At 37.0% G+C, this 22,923-nt stretch overlaps 1 protein-coding gene across 1 annotated transcript in view; it reads right to left on the reverse strand.

The window, feature by feature from the left end:
* Positions 1–1,500: 1,500 nt before the first annotated feature.
* Positions 1,501–22,923, reverse strand: part of LOC149168890 (uncharacterized) — a 33,391-nt gene continuing 11,968 nt past the window's right edge. Inside the window, exon 2 of the mRNA XM_089425006.1 lies at positions 1,501–1,591. Within this exon, the coding sequence (XP_089281132.1) occupies positions 1,501–1,591 (91 nt within the window). The remainder of the gene's footprint in view (positions 1,592–22,923) is intronic.

Raw genomic sequence — 22,923 nt, forward strand, 5'->3', positions numbered from 1 at the left:
ATGTGATGATGTAGACATACCGTTCAACTCAAATGCACAAGCTCTTACCCAATGATGAGCTCTCTTCTTAGTTCCTGTAGCCAACTACACCAACCAAGACTTTGCATGCACTTGTTTTTTCAAAACACACTTATCCACCAAGTCAAGATTAACATAACTATAATTAGATCAAGGGTCAATGAAAATAGAAACAACTTGACCATAGATCTTACCTTCCATCTTAATAATGGATGCCTAGTGATTGGCCTACTTGTTGTCCATAGCTACATAAATCTAAGGAATACTATGGCCCACATCTCCAACTGTTTGTGCCTCCCGCGCACTATAGATTTGAGGCCTGCCACCTCGGTACAATGGAAGATCCTTCTTGCGATGATATTTTCCACAAATCCAACACTGCAATGGTCCTCTACATTCACCTCTATTCTGCCGCATTCCAGGGTGCGACCCATTTTCCTTCTCAATTGCATTAAAATTCTTGTAAGGAGCAACATTTTCATTCTCACCTACATCCTAAGCTCTACCCGCCTTTGGTGGCCACTTCCCTTTAAATTTATCATTTCCCTATAAATGACACTTAGGCTTAGATTTACACTTTGACTGCTCATAACATTGCTTAAGTTTCCTGATGGATTCCTCCAATGACTATGGCTCATCAAACTCAATCCGATCTCTATATGTTGTTGGCAACCCGTTGATGAACCTTTTAATATTTTATTTCTCATGTTTGAGGTAAGGTACACACCACAAAAACTCCAAGAACCTGCTAGTGTACTCATCATCGGTCATAGAAACCATCTACAACTCATAAAACTCCTTAGATTTATCATCAAAATACCTCTTAGAGAGGAAATTATTCTTGAAGAGTCTCTTGAACTCATCCCAAAAAACTCTTCTTATTGACTGCCTTTGACATTCTTCACATCTTCCCACTAGATATCTTCTTTCCCTTTGAGAATGAAGTTGGCTATTTTGGCTTTGATGTTCTATGAATAGCTATGAAATTTGAAGAATTTCTTTATCCCAAGAAACCATGCATCTACATATTCTGACTTCTTCATCTCTCCATCAAATGTAGGTGGCTTTACATTCTTGAACTCCTCAGGAAAATACTCACTCCTCCTATAAGGATGACGGTCATGATGATGGTAATTATGTCTCATGGATGAAGAACTAAAATGATGCCCATACATACCAATCCTCCTGTCAGGTGTATCCAATGATCTACCACCTCTGGCTGTGTCCCCTCTGTCCAACATGTATCCTAACCAAGACCTGCTACCATAGGCCCCATTAGTCTTCTCTTCATGTTCTTGATTAATCCTCAACTATACCTATCTCTGCAATTCTAAAAAGCTCTAAAGGTTCACTGGATTCCCCCTGCCTGCTTTTCCTAAGCCCTTGCAAGTCTCTCCTGAGCCTCAATCAACCTATCATTGTCTGCCTTATAGCTTCAGATCTTTGCCTTCAAACTTAAAAAGTGTTTTCTATGTGAGGGGGTTACTCATCACCATGTTTCTCATCTAGTATGTAGGGAGAGTCATGTGAACTGTAGTCTACCATTTTCTTGTCATCTCTGATTCTGTTCTTCCTGCAAGTATACCATGTTAGCTAAACCGAAATACGAACATAATCAACATACCTTAGTGAAGTTCATGGGAGGCTTATCTCATTTGAAAATCAGTCCACGTTAGCATGATACATGTATAATCATAATCATATCAATATATCAACATCATTCGTGACCATAATAACTACACACCATAACCTTGTGCATGGCAACCATAACCATGACAATGCATGCCTAACAACATGGACCTAACCATAACCATACTGCCCAATGAGAGTGTAACCTACTCTGATACCACTTTGTAATCTCTCCTATTAGGTCCCTATAATAATAGTGATTCCCCCATTACTATTGTTGTTGTATCCCTTATTGTTATTGTTGTGCCCCTATTGTCCCCATATTGTTATTATTGTGCCCCATAGAATCCTTCTATTGTTATTTTTGTTCCTTTATATTATTATTGTTAGGTCGGCTTGGTTATATTGTGACCCCTTAGACTCCTATATATATAAAGGAGGTTTTGTCATTTGAATCATCCAAGAATTGTTCATTTGTGTAATGTAAAAGAGGTTTCCCCCTCGAAGAGGCTTATTTCTAAGGCATTAATCTATCTTTTCTATCTTTTTGTGAGCTGGTTTTAAAACATTTGGTATCAGAGCTTTGGATTCTAGGGTTTCACTGCTCCAAACAGGTCATCGTGGAATTTTCGCTATAATTTTTTTTATACGACATTTCAGAAGCTAAAAAAAAACCCATTTGAGATGAAATCACGCTGAACCTCTGGTCCAAATTTTAGGTCTTGTCTTGCTATATTTTCGGAGATATAATCTGAGGAAGTTAGGGTTTTTGCAGACCCCCGAACTACATTCGAGACAGGTCACCTTGGGAAAATCGTCATAACTTTCACTTTAAGCATCAGATTAAATTTTCGTAAGAAGTTACAAAAAGAGGAAGGATTGCAGTTTTTTTGGGTATCATTTTCAGAACCTAAGGTTGAAACATTGACTCGCTGCACGTCGTACACGTTCGCTCTACTGAACCAGTCTATACTGAGGTCATCGTGGGAGATTTGGCATAACTCTTTATTGGAAAATCCAATCATTGCGGGGTTAGAAATATTGCTCAGAGGGTTACCAAAGGAAAATATTTCAGACCTGGGAGATCCAAAATTCCAGAGATATGTTAGATTCAATATCAAGCTCCTACAAAGTGAAAAAAGGTGTGTAGTTCTTTTTAAATTTTTGCATAAGCTTGGTTTGAAAAATTAGTTTGAAGGAATTCAAAGGGAATAGTGAAGCATTATTATCGGTAATTGATGCCCCGAAGAAAGAAAATGGAAACACCTATTAAGCAACCTGAAAGCTCTAGCATGACACATGAAGAAGAGGAAGAAATGCAACATGATATATCAAAATTACGAGACTAAGCGCAACAAATTTCACTCGCACAAAAATGTTGGCATTATGTTTCTGGTATGGCTATATGTTACAGATGTTGTACTTGATGGCAACTCCCATGGCAAGGCTCTCAATATGTTGAAAATTAAGAAGTACGCAGGAAATCAGTTCAGAAGGTGCGTACCCGCAGGTACACCATGCAGGGACCGCGTCCAGATACGCAGGCCAGCCGTTCAGGAGGTGCGTACCCCAGTGCACACATTTCAAGGCAGAGAAAAGCACACGTGGGGTTTCTTATGATTTACTCTTGGTATTTAGCCGACGGTATTTGTGTTATTACGGTTTTGGCTCGTGGTATTGTTCCATGATTTTAGGAGGAGCTTGCCTATATAAAGCAAAGGAGATCACTTGGCTAAGCATCTTTTGCAATTGAATATCTTTAGATCTGAAATATTGGGTTATGGTCTTAAAAGCTTGATCTATATGAAAGGGAAGTTGAAGGCGAATCTGTGAAGGGTGATCTCTCGAGCGCATGATCAGATCTGAGCAACTGTGCCACTCTGGTGGACTGCCTATTCGGCCCTAATCAGAAGTACGCAGGTGTTTAACAGGAGATCTGCGTGGGTACGCAGAGCAGAAACAGGAGATCTGCGTGGGTACGCAGAGCAGAAACAGGAGACCTGCGTGGGTACGCAGAGCAGAAACAGGAGACCTGCGTGGGTACGCAGAGCGACTAAGGTTCAGGTGTGTACGCATAGTAAAAGTACGCGGCGCGATAGTATTTTTGGGTGCATACCTGCAGTAACAGTACACAGCGCGATAATGTCTCTGGGTGCGTACCTGCAGTAATAGTACGCAGTGCGGTTGAAGGAACAGTGCGTGGGCACGCAGTGCGGCAGAAGGATCTCTGCAGGTATACGCAGGAAAGCAGAAGGTGAATTGCGTAGCGACGCAGGCCACAGAAGGGAAAACTGCGTATCTGTCTTAAGATGTTCTGTTGATTGAATTTTTCTATTGATGAGGTGTTCTGGGTTAGTTCTGTTATTTCTGATCTGATAACTGCAGTGGACTGTAACTTTTATGTACTTGATGATCATTTGATGCTTTATGAAAAGAAGTAGGGGGTTGTAGCTCCCTTCCAGGAGAGACTGGAAAACGAGAGAGAGAGAGAGTTGTAGCTCTCTGCAGGTTGCAGCCTGCGTACTGGTAAAGGACTGCACCAGTACAAAACCATTGTAAAAGAAGTTTCTAATTTGAAAGAAGATAGAGACATATTGCAGCAGGTGGTTTTCACCCACATTGGGTTTCCACCTTACATCTTGTGTTCTTTGGTGTGACTATCTATTTTTCTTTGTTCATGCTCATTATTTTATGGTACTGACATGCAAAAATAATTCAAAGAACAAATAAGGAAGATTTATTAAAAGAATTAGATAATACTGATTCACCCCCCCTCTCAGTATTATTTTCAACAATTGGTATCAGAGCAGGTCCTTCAGAGAAGCTTGATCGCTTGAAGGTAGATCGTTCATCATGAGCAACTACGAGAGAGAAGCATCAATCAGGCCACCGGTTTTTGATGGGACAAACTTCAATTATTGGAAGGTAAGAGTTACTGCCTATCTCCAATCTCTTGGTACAGAAGTTTGGGACATCGTAGAGACAGGCTATGCTTTTCCTTCAGCTACTCCTACAGATGCAGCCGAGAAAAAGAAGTATGAAACAAATGCGAAAGCAGTGAGTACTCTATTAGGATGTATATCTCAATCAGAATTCATGAAGGTAATGCACTATAAATCCGCAAAAGAGATATGGGACAAAATTGTCACGAGCTATGAAGGAGACGAACAGGTAAAGCGTGCTAAACTTCAAACTCTCAGAATTCAGTATGAGACTCTCAAAATGTATAATGATGAAAGTGTGGCTAACTATTTTCTTCGGGTAGATGAGGTTGTTAATTGTATGAAGAATTTGGGTGAAGAAATAAAAGAGGCTATTGTGGTTGAAAAGGTCCTAAGATCATTGTCCCCCAAGTTTGAATCTAAAGTATCTGCAATAGAAGAAAAGGAAAATCTTCGAATTCTTACTATGTCTCAGCTACATGGAATTCTAACTGCTTATGAAATGAGAAAGGGAGGTCCATCAGATAGAAGAGAAGCTGCTTTCAAAGCATCAGGCAAAGGAGATTATTATGAAGCAAGCCACGTCCCGGAAGAAGAGGAAGAAGAATCAAATTTTGTCAGAAATCTTCAAAGGGGTTCTGGAAGGTTTAGAGGTAAGTTACCTTTTAAATGCTTTGCTTGTGGAAGAGTAGGTCATTATGCTGCAAAATGTCCTTATAAGGATAAAGGAAAGGAACCTGCTAGATGGAACAAGAAACAGAACGCAAATAAGAAAAGCTACTACACTCATGAAGATAGTGATGGTCTATCAAACAGTGATGAAGATGAACAAGGTAATGAATATAAGTTGTTAATGGCATTTGAAGATGATGATTATATGGATGCTATAGATGTGGATAAACTTTATGATGAAATTACTAGACTCAAGAGATGTATAGAAGAAAAGAACATGATCATTGATACTCTACAATTTCAAATTGATGAAAAGGAAAAACATCTTGAAAAATTAGAAGGTGAAATTGTTGGTCTTAGAAAAGAGATTGAGAAAACAAAAGCTATTAATCTCAAGTTTGTCAAAGGATCTGAAACTTTGGATGAGATTATCAATGTGCAGCGGTCTCCACTAAACAAGACAGGTCTGGGCTATAATGGAGAAACTTCTCAAGCATCCACCTCAAAAAGTTATCTTGATGCAGCAAGAAGAAATGAGCAAAAGAACAATGAAGATCATCAGGTAAAGCAGGGACGAATTACAAACAGAAACTATCAGGGGCAATCCATCTTAAGGGTGAACAAAAGCTACAACCAACCACAGGTAAAATCTTCTCAATTTGGTTCAAGAATAGATGAAAATAGAAATTACAATCAGTTGGCTGGTAGATTCGATAACCGCAGAAGTTTCTTCAATGGACAATGCTTTTCTTGCCATAACTTTGGTCACAAAGCAGCTCAATGTGTTGCATATAAAACGATCATGACTAGGGAAGCTCAAAAACAAAGAAGTATGACAGGGATTACAAAAAGGACCTATAACAACTTTTCGGTTCTTGAAAATGAAGCTGAATGTTCTATTTGCAATAACTTTGGTCATGAAGACTCTGAATGCAGGAGCAGGTTTCAGCAGAAAAAGGAACAAGCCTCAAGCACCAAAACATGGAGAATAAAGGAACCTCAAACAGAAAGATGTGGGATAGCATTTTATGCAGAAGGACAGGAAAATCTATGGTACATTGACAGTGGATGTTCGAAGCATATGACAGGTGATAAAGAAAAACTTGAGTCTTATTCTGCTCTAGAAAAGGGAAAGAAAGTCTCTTTTGGAAATGATACTCCTGCAACTATAAAAGGAAAGGGCATTGCTCAGTTAAAAGAAAAGGTCAAGGCTGGAAATGTTTTGTATGTTGATGGATTGAAGCATAATCTTCTAAGTGTCAGCCAGATGTGTGATCAAAGAACCGAGGTTATATTCAGATCAAATGGATGTCTTGTTCGTGATCTTGATACAGGTAAAACAGTGATCAAAGGCAAAAGAACTCCAAATAATCTGTACATATTTGAAGAAGGACAACAACAATGCTATCTGAGCAAGGATGATGAGCACTGGCTATGGCATCGGGGTTGGGGCATCTAAGCTTTTCACAAATAAGGAAAGCATGCAAATATCAGGCAGTTCGCGATCTTCCAGATATCAAAATTCCTGACAACACCATATGCAAATCATGTCAGTTTGGAAAACAAACCAGAACTAACTTTCCAGAGAAGGAAGGATCAGCTAGCATGCCTCTTGAGCTAGTACATACAGATACATGCGGTCCATTCAGGAAAAGAACACCTAGAGGAGAAGAATACTTGATATTATTCATTGACGATTTCTCCAGGTTTGTCTGGCTAGGACTTATGAAGCACAAAGATGAAGCATTCGAAAAATTCAAATCCTTCAAAGCTTTGGTTGAAAATGAATCAGGTCACAAAATTAAGTGCCTCAGATCCGACAGAGGTGGGGAGTTTACCTCAAATGAATTTTTCGATTTCTGTGAAGAACATGGGATAAGAAGAGAATTCTCTACAGCTAGAACTCCTCAGCAAAATGGAGTTGTGGAAAGAATGAACAGAACAGTCCAACAAATGGCTCGTGCTATGCTTGATGAATCAGGAACTCCCGCAACTTTCTGGGGTGAAGCTGCACATGCTGCGGTTGTTATTCTCAACAAAACAAATGTCAGGGTGAACAGCACTCAAACTCCTCATGAGCTCTGGAGTGGTAAGACTCCTTCGGTAAAGCACTTCAAAATCTTTGGGAGCAAATGCTATATCAAGAATACTGATGAGCAGCTTGGCAAACTTGAACCTAGAGCAGATGAAGGCATTCTTCTTGGTTACTCTCCACATAGCAAAGCATACAAATGCTACAACAAAAGACTTGGCAGAATTGTTGACAGCATTGATGTAGTGGTTGATGAGAAGGGATACATTCCTAGGCAAGTTCATCATGAAAACATCGGAGAAGATGAAGGCTACCCTCAAAGACAGAATGATGAAGAAGAAGAACCTCAAGAAGAACCTCAAGAAGAACCTCAAGAAGAACCAGAGGAGCAGACAAGAATAGAAGAGAAAACCCCATCCAGATATGTTCAGAAGAATCATCCAGAATCTCAGATTGTGGGGCTGAAAGAAGCAGGTGTACAAACAAGAAGAACAGTTGCAGAAGCCTCAAGCTATTTGGCATTACTCTCCTCCACTGAACCACAAAATGTGAAAGAGGCATGCAAAGATGAATTTGGGTGAAAGCAATGGATGAAGAACTTGAGCAAATCGAAAAGAACAACACTTGGGAGCTGGTTCCTAGACCAAAGGATAAGAATGTTATCGGAACAAAATGGGTCTTCAAAAACAAATTGAATGAAAATGGAGAAGTAATTAGAAACAAGGCCAGACTTGTTTGTAAAGGGTATGTGCAGCAAGAAGGAATAGACTTTGAAGAAACCTTTGCTCCTGTTGCAAGACTTGAGGCCATCCGAATGTTCCTTGCTCTCTCAAGTTTTCAAAACTTCAAAGTATTTCAAATGGACGTGAAATCAGCTTTTCTAAATGGAGACTTGGAAGAAGAAGTATACATTGAACAACCAGATGGGTTCATTCTTGGAAATGATCCAAATCTTGTATGCAGATTGAAAAAGGCTCTCTATGGTCTCAAACAAGCTCCAAGGGCTTGGTACTACCGTTTGGACAAATATCTTCATCAACAAGGTTTTTCAAAAGGATCAGCAGATAGCAATCTTTATATAAAAGTTGAAAATGACAAATTGCTAATACTTGTTGTGTATGTAGATGACATTATTTTTGGGAGCAATGAAGAAGCTATGAGTCAAAGCTTTGCCTTGGTCATGCAGAAAGAATTTGAAATGTCCTTGCTAGGAGAACTGACATATTTCCTTGGTTTGCAAATCCAACAAAAAGGAGGAATCTTTTTATCTCAAACCAAGTATCTCAAACAGATTTTGAAGAAATATGGTATGGAAGATGCAAAACCAGTATGTACACCCATGGTCACAGGATGTAGCCTCAGTGCAAATGATGAATCTGCAGTAGTACATCAACCAACCTACAGATCTATGATTGGAAGTTTACTTTATTTGACAGGTACCCGACCGGACATCATGCATGCAGTTGGAATAGTTGGAAGATTTCAGGCAAATCCGAAGGAGACTCATCTTCAGGCAGTGAAGAGAATTTTCAAATATCTTCAAGGGACTCAAAATTATGGCTTATGGTATCCTAGAGATATAGATCTTACACTTCATGCTTATACAGATGCAGATTGGGCCGGAAGCGTGGATGACAGGAAAAGCACAAGTGGTGGTGCGTTCTTTATGGGTTCCAGACTGGTATCTTGGTTCAGCAAGAAACATAGTTCAATTGCCTTGTCTACAGCTGAAGCGGAATATGTTGCTGCTGCATCTTGTTGCACCCAACTTCTTTGGATGATGTAGACTTTGCAGGATTTTCAAATCACTTGTACACCACCAATCCCCATCTTATGTGATAACACAAGTGCAATCAGCATCTCAAAGAATCCTGTTATGCATTCAAAAACCAAGCACATACCAATCAAGTACCATTTTCTCTGGGAACAAGTACTTGAACAGAAGGTCAAGTTGGAGTATGTTCCTTCTAAGGAACAAGTTGCTGATATTCTCACCAAACCATTGCCCAGGGACACTTTTGAATACCTCAGGCAAAAGCTGGGGGTTGTTGATGCATCATCTTATTGTTGAACCTTTTCTGATTGATGGTACAGGTTCAGGGGGAGCATATAATGCATTGTTGGCATTATGGAGGATGGTCAGAAGGAGATCTTGGAAATAGCTGCAATATGTCTCTATCTGTTTCATGGTGGATTATGGTTCTTTGTTGCAGATCTGGTTCATATTCAGGGGGAGCATGTTCTTAGGGGGAGCATACCCCTTTGCCCTTGATGTCAAAGGGGGAGAATGAAGCTGAAGATTGTGAGGTTGCCATCAAGTCCAAAGGGGAAGATTGTTGGCATTATGTTTCTGGTATGGCTATATGTTACAGATGTTGTACTTGATGGCAACTCCCGTGGCAAGGCTCTCAATATGTTGAAAATTAAGAAGTACGCAGGAAATCAGTTCAGAAGGTGCGTACCCGTAGGTACACCATGCAGGGACCGCGTCCAGATACGCAGGCCAGCCGTTCAGGAGGTGCATACCCCAGTGCACACATTTCAAGGCAGAGAAAAGCACACGTGGGGTTTCTTATGATTTACTCTTGGTATTTAGCCGACGGTATTTGTGTTATTACGGTTTTGGCTCGTGGTATTGTTCCATGATTTTAGGAGGAGCTTGCCTATATAAAGCAAAGGAGATCACTTGGCTAAGCATCTTTTGCAATTGAATATCTTTAGATCTGAAATATTGGGTTATGGTCTTAAAAGCTTGATCTATATGAAAGGGAAGTTGAAGGCGAATCTGTGAAGGGTGATCTCTCGAGCGCATGATCAGATCTGAGCAACTGTGCCACTCTGGTGGACTGCCTATTCGGCCCTAATCAGAAGTACGCAGGTGTTTAACAGGAGATCTGCATGGGTACGTAGAGCAGAAACAAGAGATCTGCGTGGGTACGCAGAGCAGAAACAGGAGACCTGCGTGGGTACACAGAGCAGAAGAAGGAGAGCTGCGTGGGTACGCAGAGCGACTAAGGTTCAGGTGTGTACGCATAGTAAAAGTACGCGGCGCGATAGTATTTCTGGGTGCGTACCTGCAGTAACAGTACGCAGCGCGATAATGTCTCTGGGTGCGTACCTGCAGTAATAGTACACAGTGCGGTTGAAGGAACAGTGTGTGGGCACGTAGTGCGGCAGAAGGATCTCTGTGGGTATACGCAGGAAAGCAGAAGGTGAACTGCGTAGCGACGCAGGCCACAGAAGGGAAAACTGCGTATCTGTCTTAAGATGTTCTGTTGATTGAATTTTTCTGTTGATGAGGTGTTCTGGGTTAGTTCTGTTATTTCTGATCTGATAACTGCAGTGGACTGTAACTTTTATGTACTTGATGATCATTTGATGCTTTATGAAAAGAAGTAGGGGGTTGTAGCTCCCTTCCAGGAGAGACTGGAAAACGAGAGAGAGAGAGAGTTGTAGCTCTCTGCAGGTTGCAGCCTGCGTACTGGTAAAGGACTGCACCAGTACAAAACCATTGTAAAAGAAGTTTCTAATTTGAAAGAAGATAGAGACATCTTGCAGCAGGTGGTTTTCACCCACATTGGGTTTCCACCTTACATCTTGTGTTCTTTGGTGTGACTATCTGTTTTTCTTTGTTCATGCTCATTATTTTATGGTACTGACATGCAAAAATAATTCAAAGAACAAATAAGGAAGATTTATTAAAAGAATTAGATAATACTGATTCACCCCCCCTCTCAGTATTATTTTCAACAAAAAAGTAACAGGAAATAAGATGGATGGTTTAAAGAAAGACGTAGAAGCTAGGATGGATGGTTTAAAGAAAGACGTAGAAGCTAAGATGGATGGTTTAAAGAAAGGTGTAGAAGCTAAGATGAATGATGTGGAAGCTAAGATGCACTGCGTGGAAGCTAAGATGGACGGCGTGGAAGCTAAGATGGATGATTTAAAGAAAGGCATGGAATATTTGCAGACAAATTTGAAGACAGATTTGACAAATTTTCTACAAGAAATGCTTACTAATGGCAAAAGGGTAGGAAAGGGAACTCATGATGAGAACAAAATAAATGTTAATCATGATTTCATAGACTCTAAAATTGGATCGAAGAAACACCATGTTCCAAAGATCGATATGAGGAAGTTTGAGGGCAAGGATCCCGGAACATGGATACTACAGATGGATAAATTTTTCGATCTCCATAATGTGAAAAACACACAAAAAGTACGCATTGCAACTTATATTTGGAACCAAATCAGTTTGTATGGTATCGATGGCTTTGCTCTCGTAAACAAATTGTCACTTGGGCTATTTTTACGGATGAAATGATAACACATTATGAGGATACAAAAAGCAACACTTTTTTAGCCAATTGATAAATCTCAAACAAAAGGGTTCAATGATGGAGCACATTGAGGACTTCCAAAAATTGAATATAAGGGTAAAAGATATTCCAAAGGAGCATATGATTGATGTGTTAATAGGGACTTTAAAAGATAACATCCAACATGAGGTTCGTCTTTGGGAACCAAATTCATTGGAGAAGGCATTCAGGTTGGCAAGAAAAATGGAAAGCAAAATTATGGCAACAAGGAAGCCTACCACTCACAATCATAAAGATGGAGGTGTTACTGCCCCTAGCCATCCACAACCTATAAGGTTGACACCACAACAATTGGAAGAAAAAAGAGCAAAAGGGCTTTGTTACAGTTGTGATAGAAAATACATTAAAGGTCATTAGTGTGCAGAGAAGAAATTATTTTACATAGATTTTGAAGAGGAGGAATAAAAGGAACAAGAAATTTCAAAAGTAGAAGATATACACTAGGAACAAACCCTAGAAAAAGAAGAAATGAATCCGACCATATATTGTAATGCATTGGCTAGAATTACCACTCCTCAAACTATCAAGATAGAAGGGCATATCAAGAAGAAAAAGGTAATAGTGTTGATTAATTCAGGAAGTACCCATAATTTTATTCATTGTAAGATAGCCAAGGAATTGAATTGCTTCCTATATCCAGCACCAGAGTGTCAAGTAATGGTTGCAAGTGGAGGAACCATAAATTTCTCATGAAAGTGCCATAATATCAAGCTATCCATGGGAGAATATGTATTTAATAGCCTAATTCTTTCCATTCCAATGGGTGGTGCTGATGTTGTACTAGGAGTCCAATGGATACAATCCTTGGGTACAACAGCTTTTAATTTTCAAGAACTTTTCATGAAATTCTCTTCAAAAGGAAAGGAAGTTGAATTAAGGGGTATTATAGGGAAACCGAGAAAGATAATCAGCTCTAATGGAATGAAAAAGCTTCTAAAGAAAGATCAACGAGGCATAATTGCACAATTATGTTCACTAGAGGTTCCCACATCGAAATCATCCATTTCTCCAGATCTCCAAAAATTCTTGGACAATCATTCCAAGGTATTTGAGACTCCCAAAGGCCTCCCACCTATTTGTGATCATGATCATGCTATTAATTTGATTCCAGGAAGTGTTCCTCCAAACATCAGGCCTTATAGATATCCCTATGTCCAAAAGAGTGAAATTAAACGTATGGTTGCAGAAATGCTAGAGGCTGGTATAATTCAACATAGTCAAATTTCTTTCTCTGCTCTAGTAGTATTGGTTCACAAGAAGGATGGATCATGTCACATGTGTCCAGATTATAGGGAGCTCAACAAGCTCACTATTAAAGATAAATTTCCCATTCTTATCATTGATGAATTATTGGATGAATTGCATGGATCAATTTACTTCACCAAGTTGGATCTTCATTCAAGATATCATCAAATCAGAATGAAGACTGAAGACATTCCAAAAACAACATTTAGAACTCATGAGGGTCATTATGAATTTTGGTTATGCCTTTTGGCCTTACTAATGCACCTTCTACATTTCAAGGTTTGATGAATTCCATTTTCAAACCCTTCCTTAGAAAATTTGTGTTAATATTTTTTGATGATATACTAATCTACATCAAGTCTTGGAAGGATCATGTCCAACATGTTGACATGGTGCTCAAACTATTGGAGGAGAAACAATTATATGCAAAAATATCCAAATGTTTCTTTGGAGTTCAAGAGGTGGAATATCTGGGTCATATTGTATCTCATGAAGGTGTTAAGGTAGACCCTAGCAAAATTAAAACCATTAAGGAATGGAAAATCCCCACATCCATAAAACATCTACGAGGATTTCATGGGTTGACAGGGTATTATCACAAGTTTGTTAAGAATTATGGGAGGACAGCAGCACCTCTAACAACATTATTGAAGAAAGATGCATTTTCATGGACTCCAGAAGAAACGAAGGCCTTTGAACATCTTAAAGAGGTAATGTCCCAAGCACCAGTCTTAGCTATACCAGACTTCATAAAAACCTTTATTGTGGAATGTGATGCCTCAGGAAATGGAATTGGTGCTGTTTTAATGCAAGAAGAAAGACCCATTGCTTTCGAAAGTCATCCAATCAAAGGAAAGTATTTACACAAAGCTATTTATGAGAAGGAAATGTTGGCAATACTACATGCACTTAAGAAATGGCAACCCTACCTAATGGGAAGACACTTCAAGGTAAAAACATATCATGATAGTCTTAAATACTTTTTAGAACAAAGATTATCTTTAGAAGAGCAGCAAAAATGGGTCACAAAGATGTTGGATTATGACTTTGAAATCATCTACAAAAAAGGGAAGCAAAATGTTGTGGCAGATGCACTCTTAAGAAAGGATGAAGATGTGGAAGCATTTCTTTGCGCCATTTCTATTATCCAACTAGATTGGATAAACGAAGCAAGGGATGAATGGAAGAATGACGAGGAAGTGTGGGCACTCATTCAAAAGATACAACAAGACCCCAGTACATCTGATACATTTAGATGGAAAAATGGTTTGTTATGGTACAAGGATCGGTTATACCTATGCAAGAATTCCCAACTCAAACAAAAGATTCTTAGGGAATTTCACACCTCTCCCTTAGGAGGGCACTCAGGATTTCTAAGAACCTACCACAGGGTTAAGAAGGATTTTTTTTGGGATGGCCTTAAATCGGATATTCAAAAGTTTGTGGTAGAATGTTTGGTTTTCCAACAAAATAAAGTTGAAACAATTAAGACCCCATGACTATTACAACCTTTATCCATTCCAAGCCCATGTTGGGAGGAGGTTTCAATGGATTTTATCACAGGTTTACCCAAGTCCGAAGGAAAGAGTGTAATCATGGTGGTAGTTGATAGACTTACCAAGTATGCACACTTTTGTGCATTATCTCATCCATTTAAAGTGAGTACAGTTTCTATTGCATTTATGGAAACAATTCAAAAGCTACATGGAAACCCAAAGATTATTGTAAGTGACAAAGATCCCATTTTCACAGGAAATTTCTGGACCGAATTATTTTCTTGTCTTGGTACTTAGTTAGCTCATAGCTCATCTTATCATGCTCAATCTGATGGGCAAACTGAGATAGTAAATAAATTTTTGGAAGGATATCTTCGTTGCTTTGTATATGATAAACATGCACAATAGGTCAAATGGTTGCCTTTGGCTGAATGGTGGTATAACATTTCCTTCCATACTGCAACAAAAATGATCCCATTTATGGCACTTTATGGATATCATCCACCATCCATCACATCATATTTAAGAGAAAATTCTAAGGTTCAAGAAGTGGAAGATCACATCGAGCATCAACAACAAGTTCTCCAACTCTTAAAGGATAACCTCACCTTGGCGTAGAATAGAATGAAACAACAGGCAGATCAACATCGCAACGAAATAAGTTTTGATGTAGGTGATTGGGTATTCCTACGGCTACAACCATATAAACAAATGTCCCTCAAGCAAGCTAATAAGGATAATAAATTATCACCAAAGTATTATGGTCCGTACAAGGTGTTGCAAAAGATAGGTACTATGGCATACAAATTAGAGTTTCCTGCAGATTCTCGAGTGCACCCAGTTTTCCATGTTTCATGCTTAAGGAAGGTTATATGTGATAAGCTTCCAGTTCAAACAATATTTCCAGAAATTGATGAGGAAGGAAACATCATATTGGAAACTGAATCAGTCAAAGAAACAAGAACTCAACAGCTACGGAATTGATCAATTTCAGAGTATCTCATCAAGTGGAAGAACTTACATGTTGAAGATTCCACATGGGAGGATGAGAATTTTATACAGAAGCATCCAGAACTACTCAAGCATTGAGGACAACACTTTTTTGAAGGATAGGGGCATGTTAGGTCCCTATAATACTAGTGATTCCCCCATTACTATTGTTGTTGTATCCCTTATTGTTATTGTTGTGCCCCTATTGTCCCCATATTTTTATTATTGTGCCCCATAGAATCCCTCTATTGTTATTTTTGTGCCTTTATATTATTATTGTTAGGTCAGATTGGTTATACTGTGACCCCTTAGACTCCTATATATAGAAAGGAGGTTTTTTCATTTGAATCATCCAAGAATTGTTCATTTGTGTAATGTAAAGGAGGCTGCCCCTTCAAAGAGGCTTATTTCTAAGGCATTCATTTATCTTTTCTATCTTTTTGTGAGCTGGTTTCATAACACCTCCTCCCATATCTACCCACTTTAAACAACCTACTCGGGGTAAACATGAATTGGGTGTTACTATGACATGACTCAACCTTCTAGATAACCTTAAGGAAATGGTGTCAACAAAACAAGACCTTACTAACTTCCCTTAGGTGCTACAAGACCCCCAAGAGTTAAACCACCCTTCTAGGTGCCCAAACCCTGAGTCAATCTACTTTTTCACTGATATGGAGCCCTAGACACTGGCATAAAACTACCTAAATTCACCTGTAACTCTATAGTCACATCCACAAGCCTGCAAGGGAGCGACTGCAGTCTTTTTCACCTAGTTATGTGCCAGTGACTGTGAGATCTGAGGCAATTTTTTAAGGCTAGTCACCAGACCATTGCCCAGAACTTAATGAAACTTTCCACAGTAATAAATGACACAAGGAAAAATCCTTTACACAAAACTCAATCAAGGACTTAACGTAACCAAGCCTAACCATGACAACCATTTTGTCAAACACATGGCAAACATGAAATCTACGGGTCATGAATACATATATGAACATAGAGATCTAAAACTTATATGAGGTTTACTAAGAAGGACTAATGCCGTCTCACAATAGCTTCCATAACATCAATTATGTCATGCATTCAATAACTAGTCATTTACAAGTAAAACATGATAAGAGCCATAACTTGAATATGTTATAAAACCATGCTTGAAACCAACATATAACTAGATAAATAATAATGATAGAACAAACATTAAATCCACATAATAACAAGTATAATTACTCATGAATTAGAAGGGAAAATATCTCTTATCAATCATATGAAAAATCCAACCAAGTTAGGGACTTCCACGTACCACCCGACCATAGATTGAGTTGAACCAAATATTTATCTCAACCAATCACCCCCATTCCATATTCCAAGCATGAATGTGGGATCTCATGGGATAAACCAATCCATAAATAAATAATGGAATCCAGAGGTTAAACCACCTCCACCCTCACACTATTGTGATCTCACCTAAACCGGCTTCGAGATCACCCTAAACTGGCCTCGAGATCACAAAACCAAACTAAGCTTGGATGCCTCATAATTCCTTAATCATCCCTTGGGAAATTTTCTTGTCTCCGCCCACCTATTAAATGATTCCTAGAGAAAACCATCTCCACCCCCAAATGTTGGTATTTTCCTAAGACCACCTCACCTAGATCCAAAACCTTCCGATAATCCAAAGCTCAACCAAGGATGAATCCCATCACACCATGGCTATCCGAAAATGGCAAGGAAAGGATAAAACCACTATCAAAACCTGGAAAAACCCATGCCAATGAAAAAAATTAACCAAATACACACATGCATATACCATGCATGCAAAAACCAGCTAGGAAATCATACATTCAACTTGTTACTTGCAAGTATTCCTACTGAAGCTTCTTGATCCAAATTTTCCTTGCTTGATCCAACTTTTCCTTGCTTGATCCTTGCTTTCCTTGTCCTCCCTTTTCCTGCCTTCACTTGCTTGATTGGTTTCTCCTCTTGGTGCTATTCTCCTCTCTAAAAATCAATTCCAAAACTAACTGACAAAAAAGGCTAAACCCATAAAAGCTGTGAACTGATCCTTTGAATCCTTTTTATTATTGATGCTTCTAATTTCTTCATTTTTTCTTTATTTTTCTTCATTTTCCTACTCACATGTAACCTATGATCTGTCACCTTCTTTTTCTCCTAATTTCCTTTATTTCATAAATAAAATGCGAAAATTCCTTTTTGCCTTTTCAAAGCCTTTGCCATTGCCTTTGTCAATTTCCCCTTAGCCATAATAAACAATAAGTGATGCCCACTAGGATGTTTTGCCCAACATTCAACTTGGAATACGTGTCCCATGACCTTGGTCTTATTTTTCTTTTATTAACTTTATTACATGACTTTTAACCCAGGTCTGTTACACCCACTCGACCATTTTTCTTTCATACTCCGTACAATCTCACCCCACCCACCTCCCCCTCCACCCCTCAAGTAAAAATATTTGTACCATGTTATTTACTAACATCATTTACTATGTTTTGATTCTAATGTGTAACTAGTTCATTGTCCTATGTCATGTCTACTTTTTTGCGATGTGATTTTTTACATTGCTTTGTTGATTCATTGAAATTGCGAATCCTATAATTAGTGAAACAATATTAGAAAACATATTTCCATTTCTTTGTACCACATTGACATATTTCTAATAACTTGATATTATAACTAATTTCTATCAAAAAGGGTATGTCACGCAAAATTTAAACAAATTTCTAAACAAATCATTATCATACATAACTTAAAAAAATTTGTAAATCAAATGCTTATATGAAGAAACGACGTATGGAAGAATATGACATAACTTACAAAATACTTTGCATGTATACATACGCGTATATTCGACAATATTCAGATATTTTTTTTACGTAGTTCAAAGAAATGTTAATGTTGATACATTATGTAGAGGGAGATTTGTTCTCCCGCCTACCCAGTCACTTTTTCGTTTGAACTCCACATAATGCACTCCTACCCCCTGCTATAGACTATTGTTGTTTGCAATATGCTATTTACTAACATTATTTACTATCTTTTTGATTATCCTATGTCGTCTGTGCTTCCTTGCAATGTGATTTCTTACACTGTTTTATTGATTTATCAAATTTACAAATCTTTCTATCGAAAAGGCTTTGTCACACAAAATTTAAACAATATTTTAAATCAAGCATATCATATAGAGCTAAAACAAATTTGTAAGTCGAATAAGAAATACTACAACATAACTTAGAAACTATTTTTCATGTATACATATATGTATATTCCACAATATTCTGAGATGTCTTTTTTACTGTGTCGAGAAGATTACAATATATAGCCTTTAGCATACACTGAATTTCAAAATTGGTTAAGCAAGTGGTAAAATTTGGTAACGATTTCTTTACTAATGAACCATTATTCTTGGAGGTTAATGATTCTATTGATTAACTACGAAAATGGAGGTCTGATTACTTCTTTCATGTTTTGCAAGGGCTCTTCTAACAACGTTCTTATGATGTCCAATTCATCTTCAAGATGCCTAAGAATTTGTTGAAGTTCCAATATCTTATTTTTTAGCATTAAAATATCTTGGCTAAGCATTAATATATCTTGGCTGAACATTAAGATATATTGGCTCTCTGCATATACCTCTTCCTGTGTTCTTTTGCCATTGTTTATTTGGGCCATTTGTTTCACTGTTGGTATCAAATTCAAAAAACAATAGAAAAATGATAAAGCAAATCCTGAAAACACTTATCAGTTTCAGAAGAAACGAAGCAAGTCAGTTGCCTAGAACTTTTAGTGGAAAATTCAATACCAGCGGGTCTACAAAAATATGAACATTGGAAAATTGCTTTCCGAAAGCTATTAGAAACTAGTTCAAAGCCAACATGCCTACATATAATGTGTCAAAGGTGATAATTCATCTAAATCACAAATTGACATCAAAGTTCTAAAAGGACAATTAACTACTATCTATTTTAATGGCATTGATTAACCAATGGTCATCATCAATTTGGTTAGTACTGATTTTCCTAATCTTTAATTAGAAAAGACAGTTATGAAATCGATTATCTTAAATCATATCCATTTTTCTTAAATTCCAACTCGAGATAGTCCAATTGATACAATTACGTTTCATGATTCTTTTGTTTGGCACGCTTTAGAAATTGATATCAACACACTATTTTATTAATACCCTAAATCTCATTCTATTCTGATTAACTAAATCCGTCCTACCAATAAATACAAGTCTTTTCAGAATTCATTCAGTGAACCAATGCGTATTCAACGCATTTACTCTGTTAGCTTGTTTTTCTATCAACCATTTTTTTGCTACCAAAACAGATTGAACAAACCTTGGTATTGACATTTTCCAAATACTAAGAGCATTAGTGATTTCACTTTTGTCAAGTGAACTTGTATTATCCAATATTAAATGAACTGTGTTTCCAATCCATGTGAGGAATAAGTGTTGTGTGGGAAAATTGGATATAGGGACCATAGTACAAATAAGTCAATTAAGTAATAGTTTGTGACCCGATATGGTTTCTACCATTTTACATTAAGCTAAGAACTAGCCTTCCAAAATTATTATAAGTTTTTTTTTTTTTTTTGCACAATGAAAGCTTTCATTATAAGCTCCACACAATGAAAGCTTTCATTGTAAGCTACGCACAAGGAATCTCTACTTTAAAAAAACATAAATTTAAAAATCAAGTTGTGAAAGTTTACTATTTTGAATGGATTAGACATTAGAAATTTCTAAAATTGAAAATTTCCACTATAATTCACATTGTAATTGACACATGTTAACTAAAGTATTTAGAGGTATCATGTGTGGAGCTTTTTGTGTTTCTTGCTTCGCACATGCACTCTCCTCGTACACTTGTTTGTGCACTCTCACACATGATTGCCGCGACAATCTTTGCACAATTTTTGTCTATATACTGAAAAATGTGTGGGAAAATGCCTATGTGGAGCAAGGAACAAACAATTTACCCTGCAATGTCCTGTATGTCTATATACATTTTTGCATGCGACATATTTGGTGCCAATTTTCAAACTTTGATCTTGATACAAAGTAAGTGCGGAGATGCTGAAGTTCGCACAACTAGCAAATATCTACATAAAATATATTAGGCCACTCAGCTATGCACAATAGATAAAACATCACAAAAAAGAGAATAAAAGCTATAAAATCAAATTCCTCCTCCATAGATTTCTTTTTGCAAATTGCAAATCGTCAACTTTTGCGTTATTTGATACACACATTTTCTCGTATATAAATAATGTTTTTATTGGTAAAACATAACTAGCAATTACTTTATCTTCACAATTTTCTTTTGTAATTGTGCTTATATTGTTTTAATAATGAAATGATTATAATTGATATTGTGATTTCTGCAATGCCTATGTTCGAGAATGCAGACGAAGCAGAATAAAGACTTCGTCCACACTCTGCATATATCATTTAGGTATTTTGATTTTTTTCCAAAGTTTAATAATACAATTCATCAATTTTTTTTATTTCTTTAATTAAATAAATTGATCTAAGATAGCCAAATAAACATGTTTTTAAAACTAGTTGTCTATTCGTTTGTGCATTTCAACATTTCCTTTAATTGATCAAAAGACAATGATTTTTCGCCCAAACCGAGTCGCTCAACACAAGGAAAGCTCTGCACAATGAAACATTGGCTATGACCAAAACAAATTTAACTTTAAATTTATGACCAAATCAAATTTAATTAATAATAAATTTTATCAAATTTTAAAAATAACAGGACTTATGATACAATAAATTATTTTGCTGAAGTTGAAAGCATGATCTTATAATACATTACACTATGGGTTTTATTTTTCAAAGCATAATGAAAAACTCCATATTTATTTTTGCAATAGTAAATGCTAAATTACTCTTTGTTATTAATTTGTGGAGAAAGGAGAAAGATTGTCGGGGTAGTGCAGCAGAAAGGGTGTGTGGAGAAATTGGGTGCAGGGGAATTTGTTAAGGATCATGGACTATATCATGCTTTCTTCCTCAACAATGCACATAAATATAAGCTAATTTCTTGAATGGCTATTTCGTTACTGAGTGCTCTAACACTGTTATAACTGAGATTGCAACTGATCCCTAAGAAGCTTTCATTTTAAACCTTTTTTCCTTTTAAAACATTTGATCACGGCGGTCTACAATATGATAATTTTTATTTTTATTTTTAATGCTTGCTAAAGATCAATAAAGCATTAAGCATAAGATATTAAAGAATAAAAATGAATTCAATAAAACGAAATGATCATCTCATCAAACTTCAAATAAAAATAAATGCAAATAAGGACAAAAAATATGTGGATGTGATGGCAAGAAAAGGGAAATCTTGAACGATCGACAATGTTATAAGCATTTGTAATTGAAACTAGGTATCACTTTATGCCAAAAAAACAAATATTACAATGTTGATAACAACTCAACAAAAAGTTTCTTCACTGCCAAAAAAGGAAAATATAGATCTAGAAAACTTTGAAGATTAGTACATATTAAAAAACAGTTAACTATGGGGGGTAGTTATGGAACAATAGTCTATGTTCCTGAACCCATTGATGGCGGAAGATGAAGCTCACAATGTATATGTTTTTGCATATGAGCCAATCTGCCTTCAAAGTGATTTAGTTTTTCCTATAAACGCTCCTAATCCCTTTTCAAATTTGTTAATATGTCTTGCATCTATTACTGGGTATGTTGGATATCATTCATGAATGAGATGATAATATTATGGTCATCATGCTTGTTTCTTAAGAGTTGTTCTAGAAGCATTTTTGAGATATGCAAGTTCATTACCAAAGTTGTGTTCATCAAATGCAAAGTCGTTAAAATCAGATATATTGACAGGGCTAGGATCTATAGCCTCCCCCCTGACCAATGCTCTCCAGGTGATGTCAAATTGACTCTACTCGTTCACCAACTCCACACCTCACTCTACCTTGTTCACGTGGCATCTTGTATTTTGCCAGAAAAAAGAAAAGACTCGAGTCTAATAATGCTATGGACATGCTAAAATAATGAAAGGTTTTACATTAAATATAGAAACAAGTCAACTAACAACAACAACCACCCACTTAGATTTGCATTTTAATGAATCGGGTCCTAGTCCCGAAAGAAACTATTTAAATGAATAGTCACAGATTGCAAAAGAAAAGTTATAGAATAACAGGTAATAATAACATAAAATACTAAAATCAGAGCATAGTATTGTTCCACCTTAGTTCATCATCAAATTCGAAAATATCCCAATCTTTTCATAAACCAAAAAATATTTCTCTAATTTTAAAATATTTATGTAACTTAATTTACATATTCGTCTATTTTCTTTTTCAGTTAATGTAAGCATTTAATCGGTAGATCGACATTGTATACTGACTATTTCTTTTTAACAAATTGATCAATATCATAAAAATAATATTTTCAATATTTTTCAGTGAATGCATGCATAAACATTTCTTTGCAACTAGTTTCC

The sequence above is a fragment of the Pinus tabuliformis genome, chromosome 4_2, assembly GCF_031772625.1.
Source record: "Pinus tabuliformis cultivar Carrire ecotype Pingquan chromosome 4_2, CPIR1, whole genome shotgun sequence".
In the NCBI taxonomy this organism is placed as follows: Eukaryota; Viridiplantae; Streptophyta; class Pinopsida; order Pinales; family Pinaceae; genus Pinus; species Pinus tabuliformis.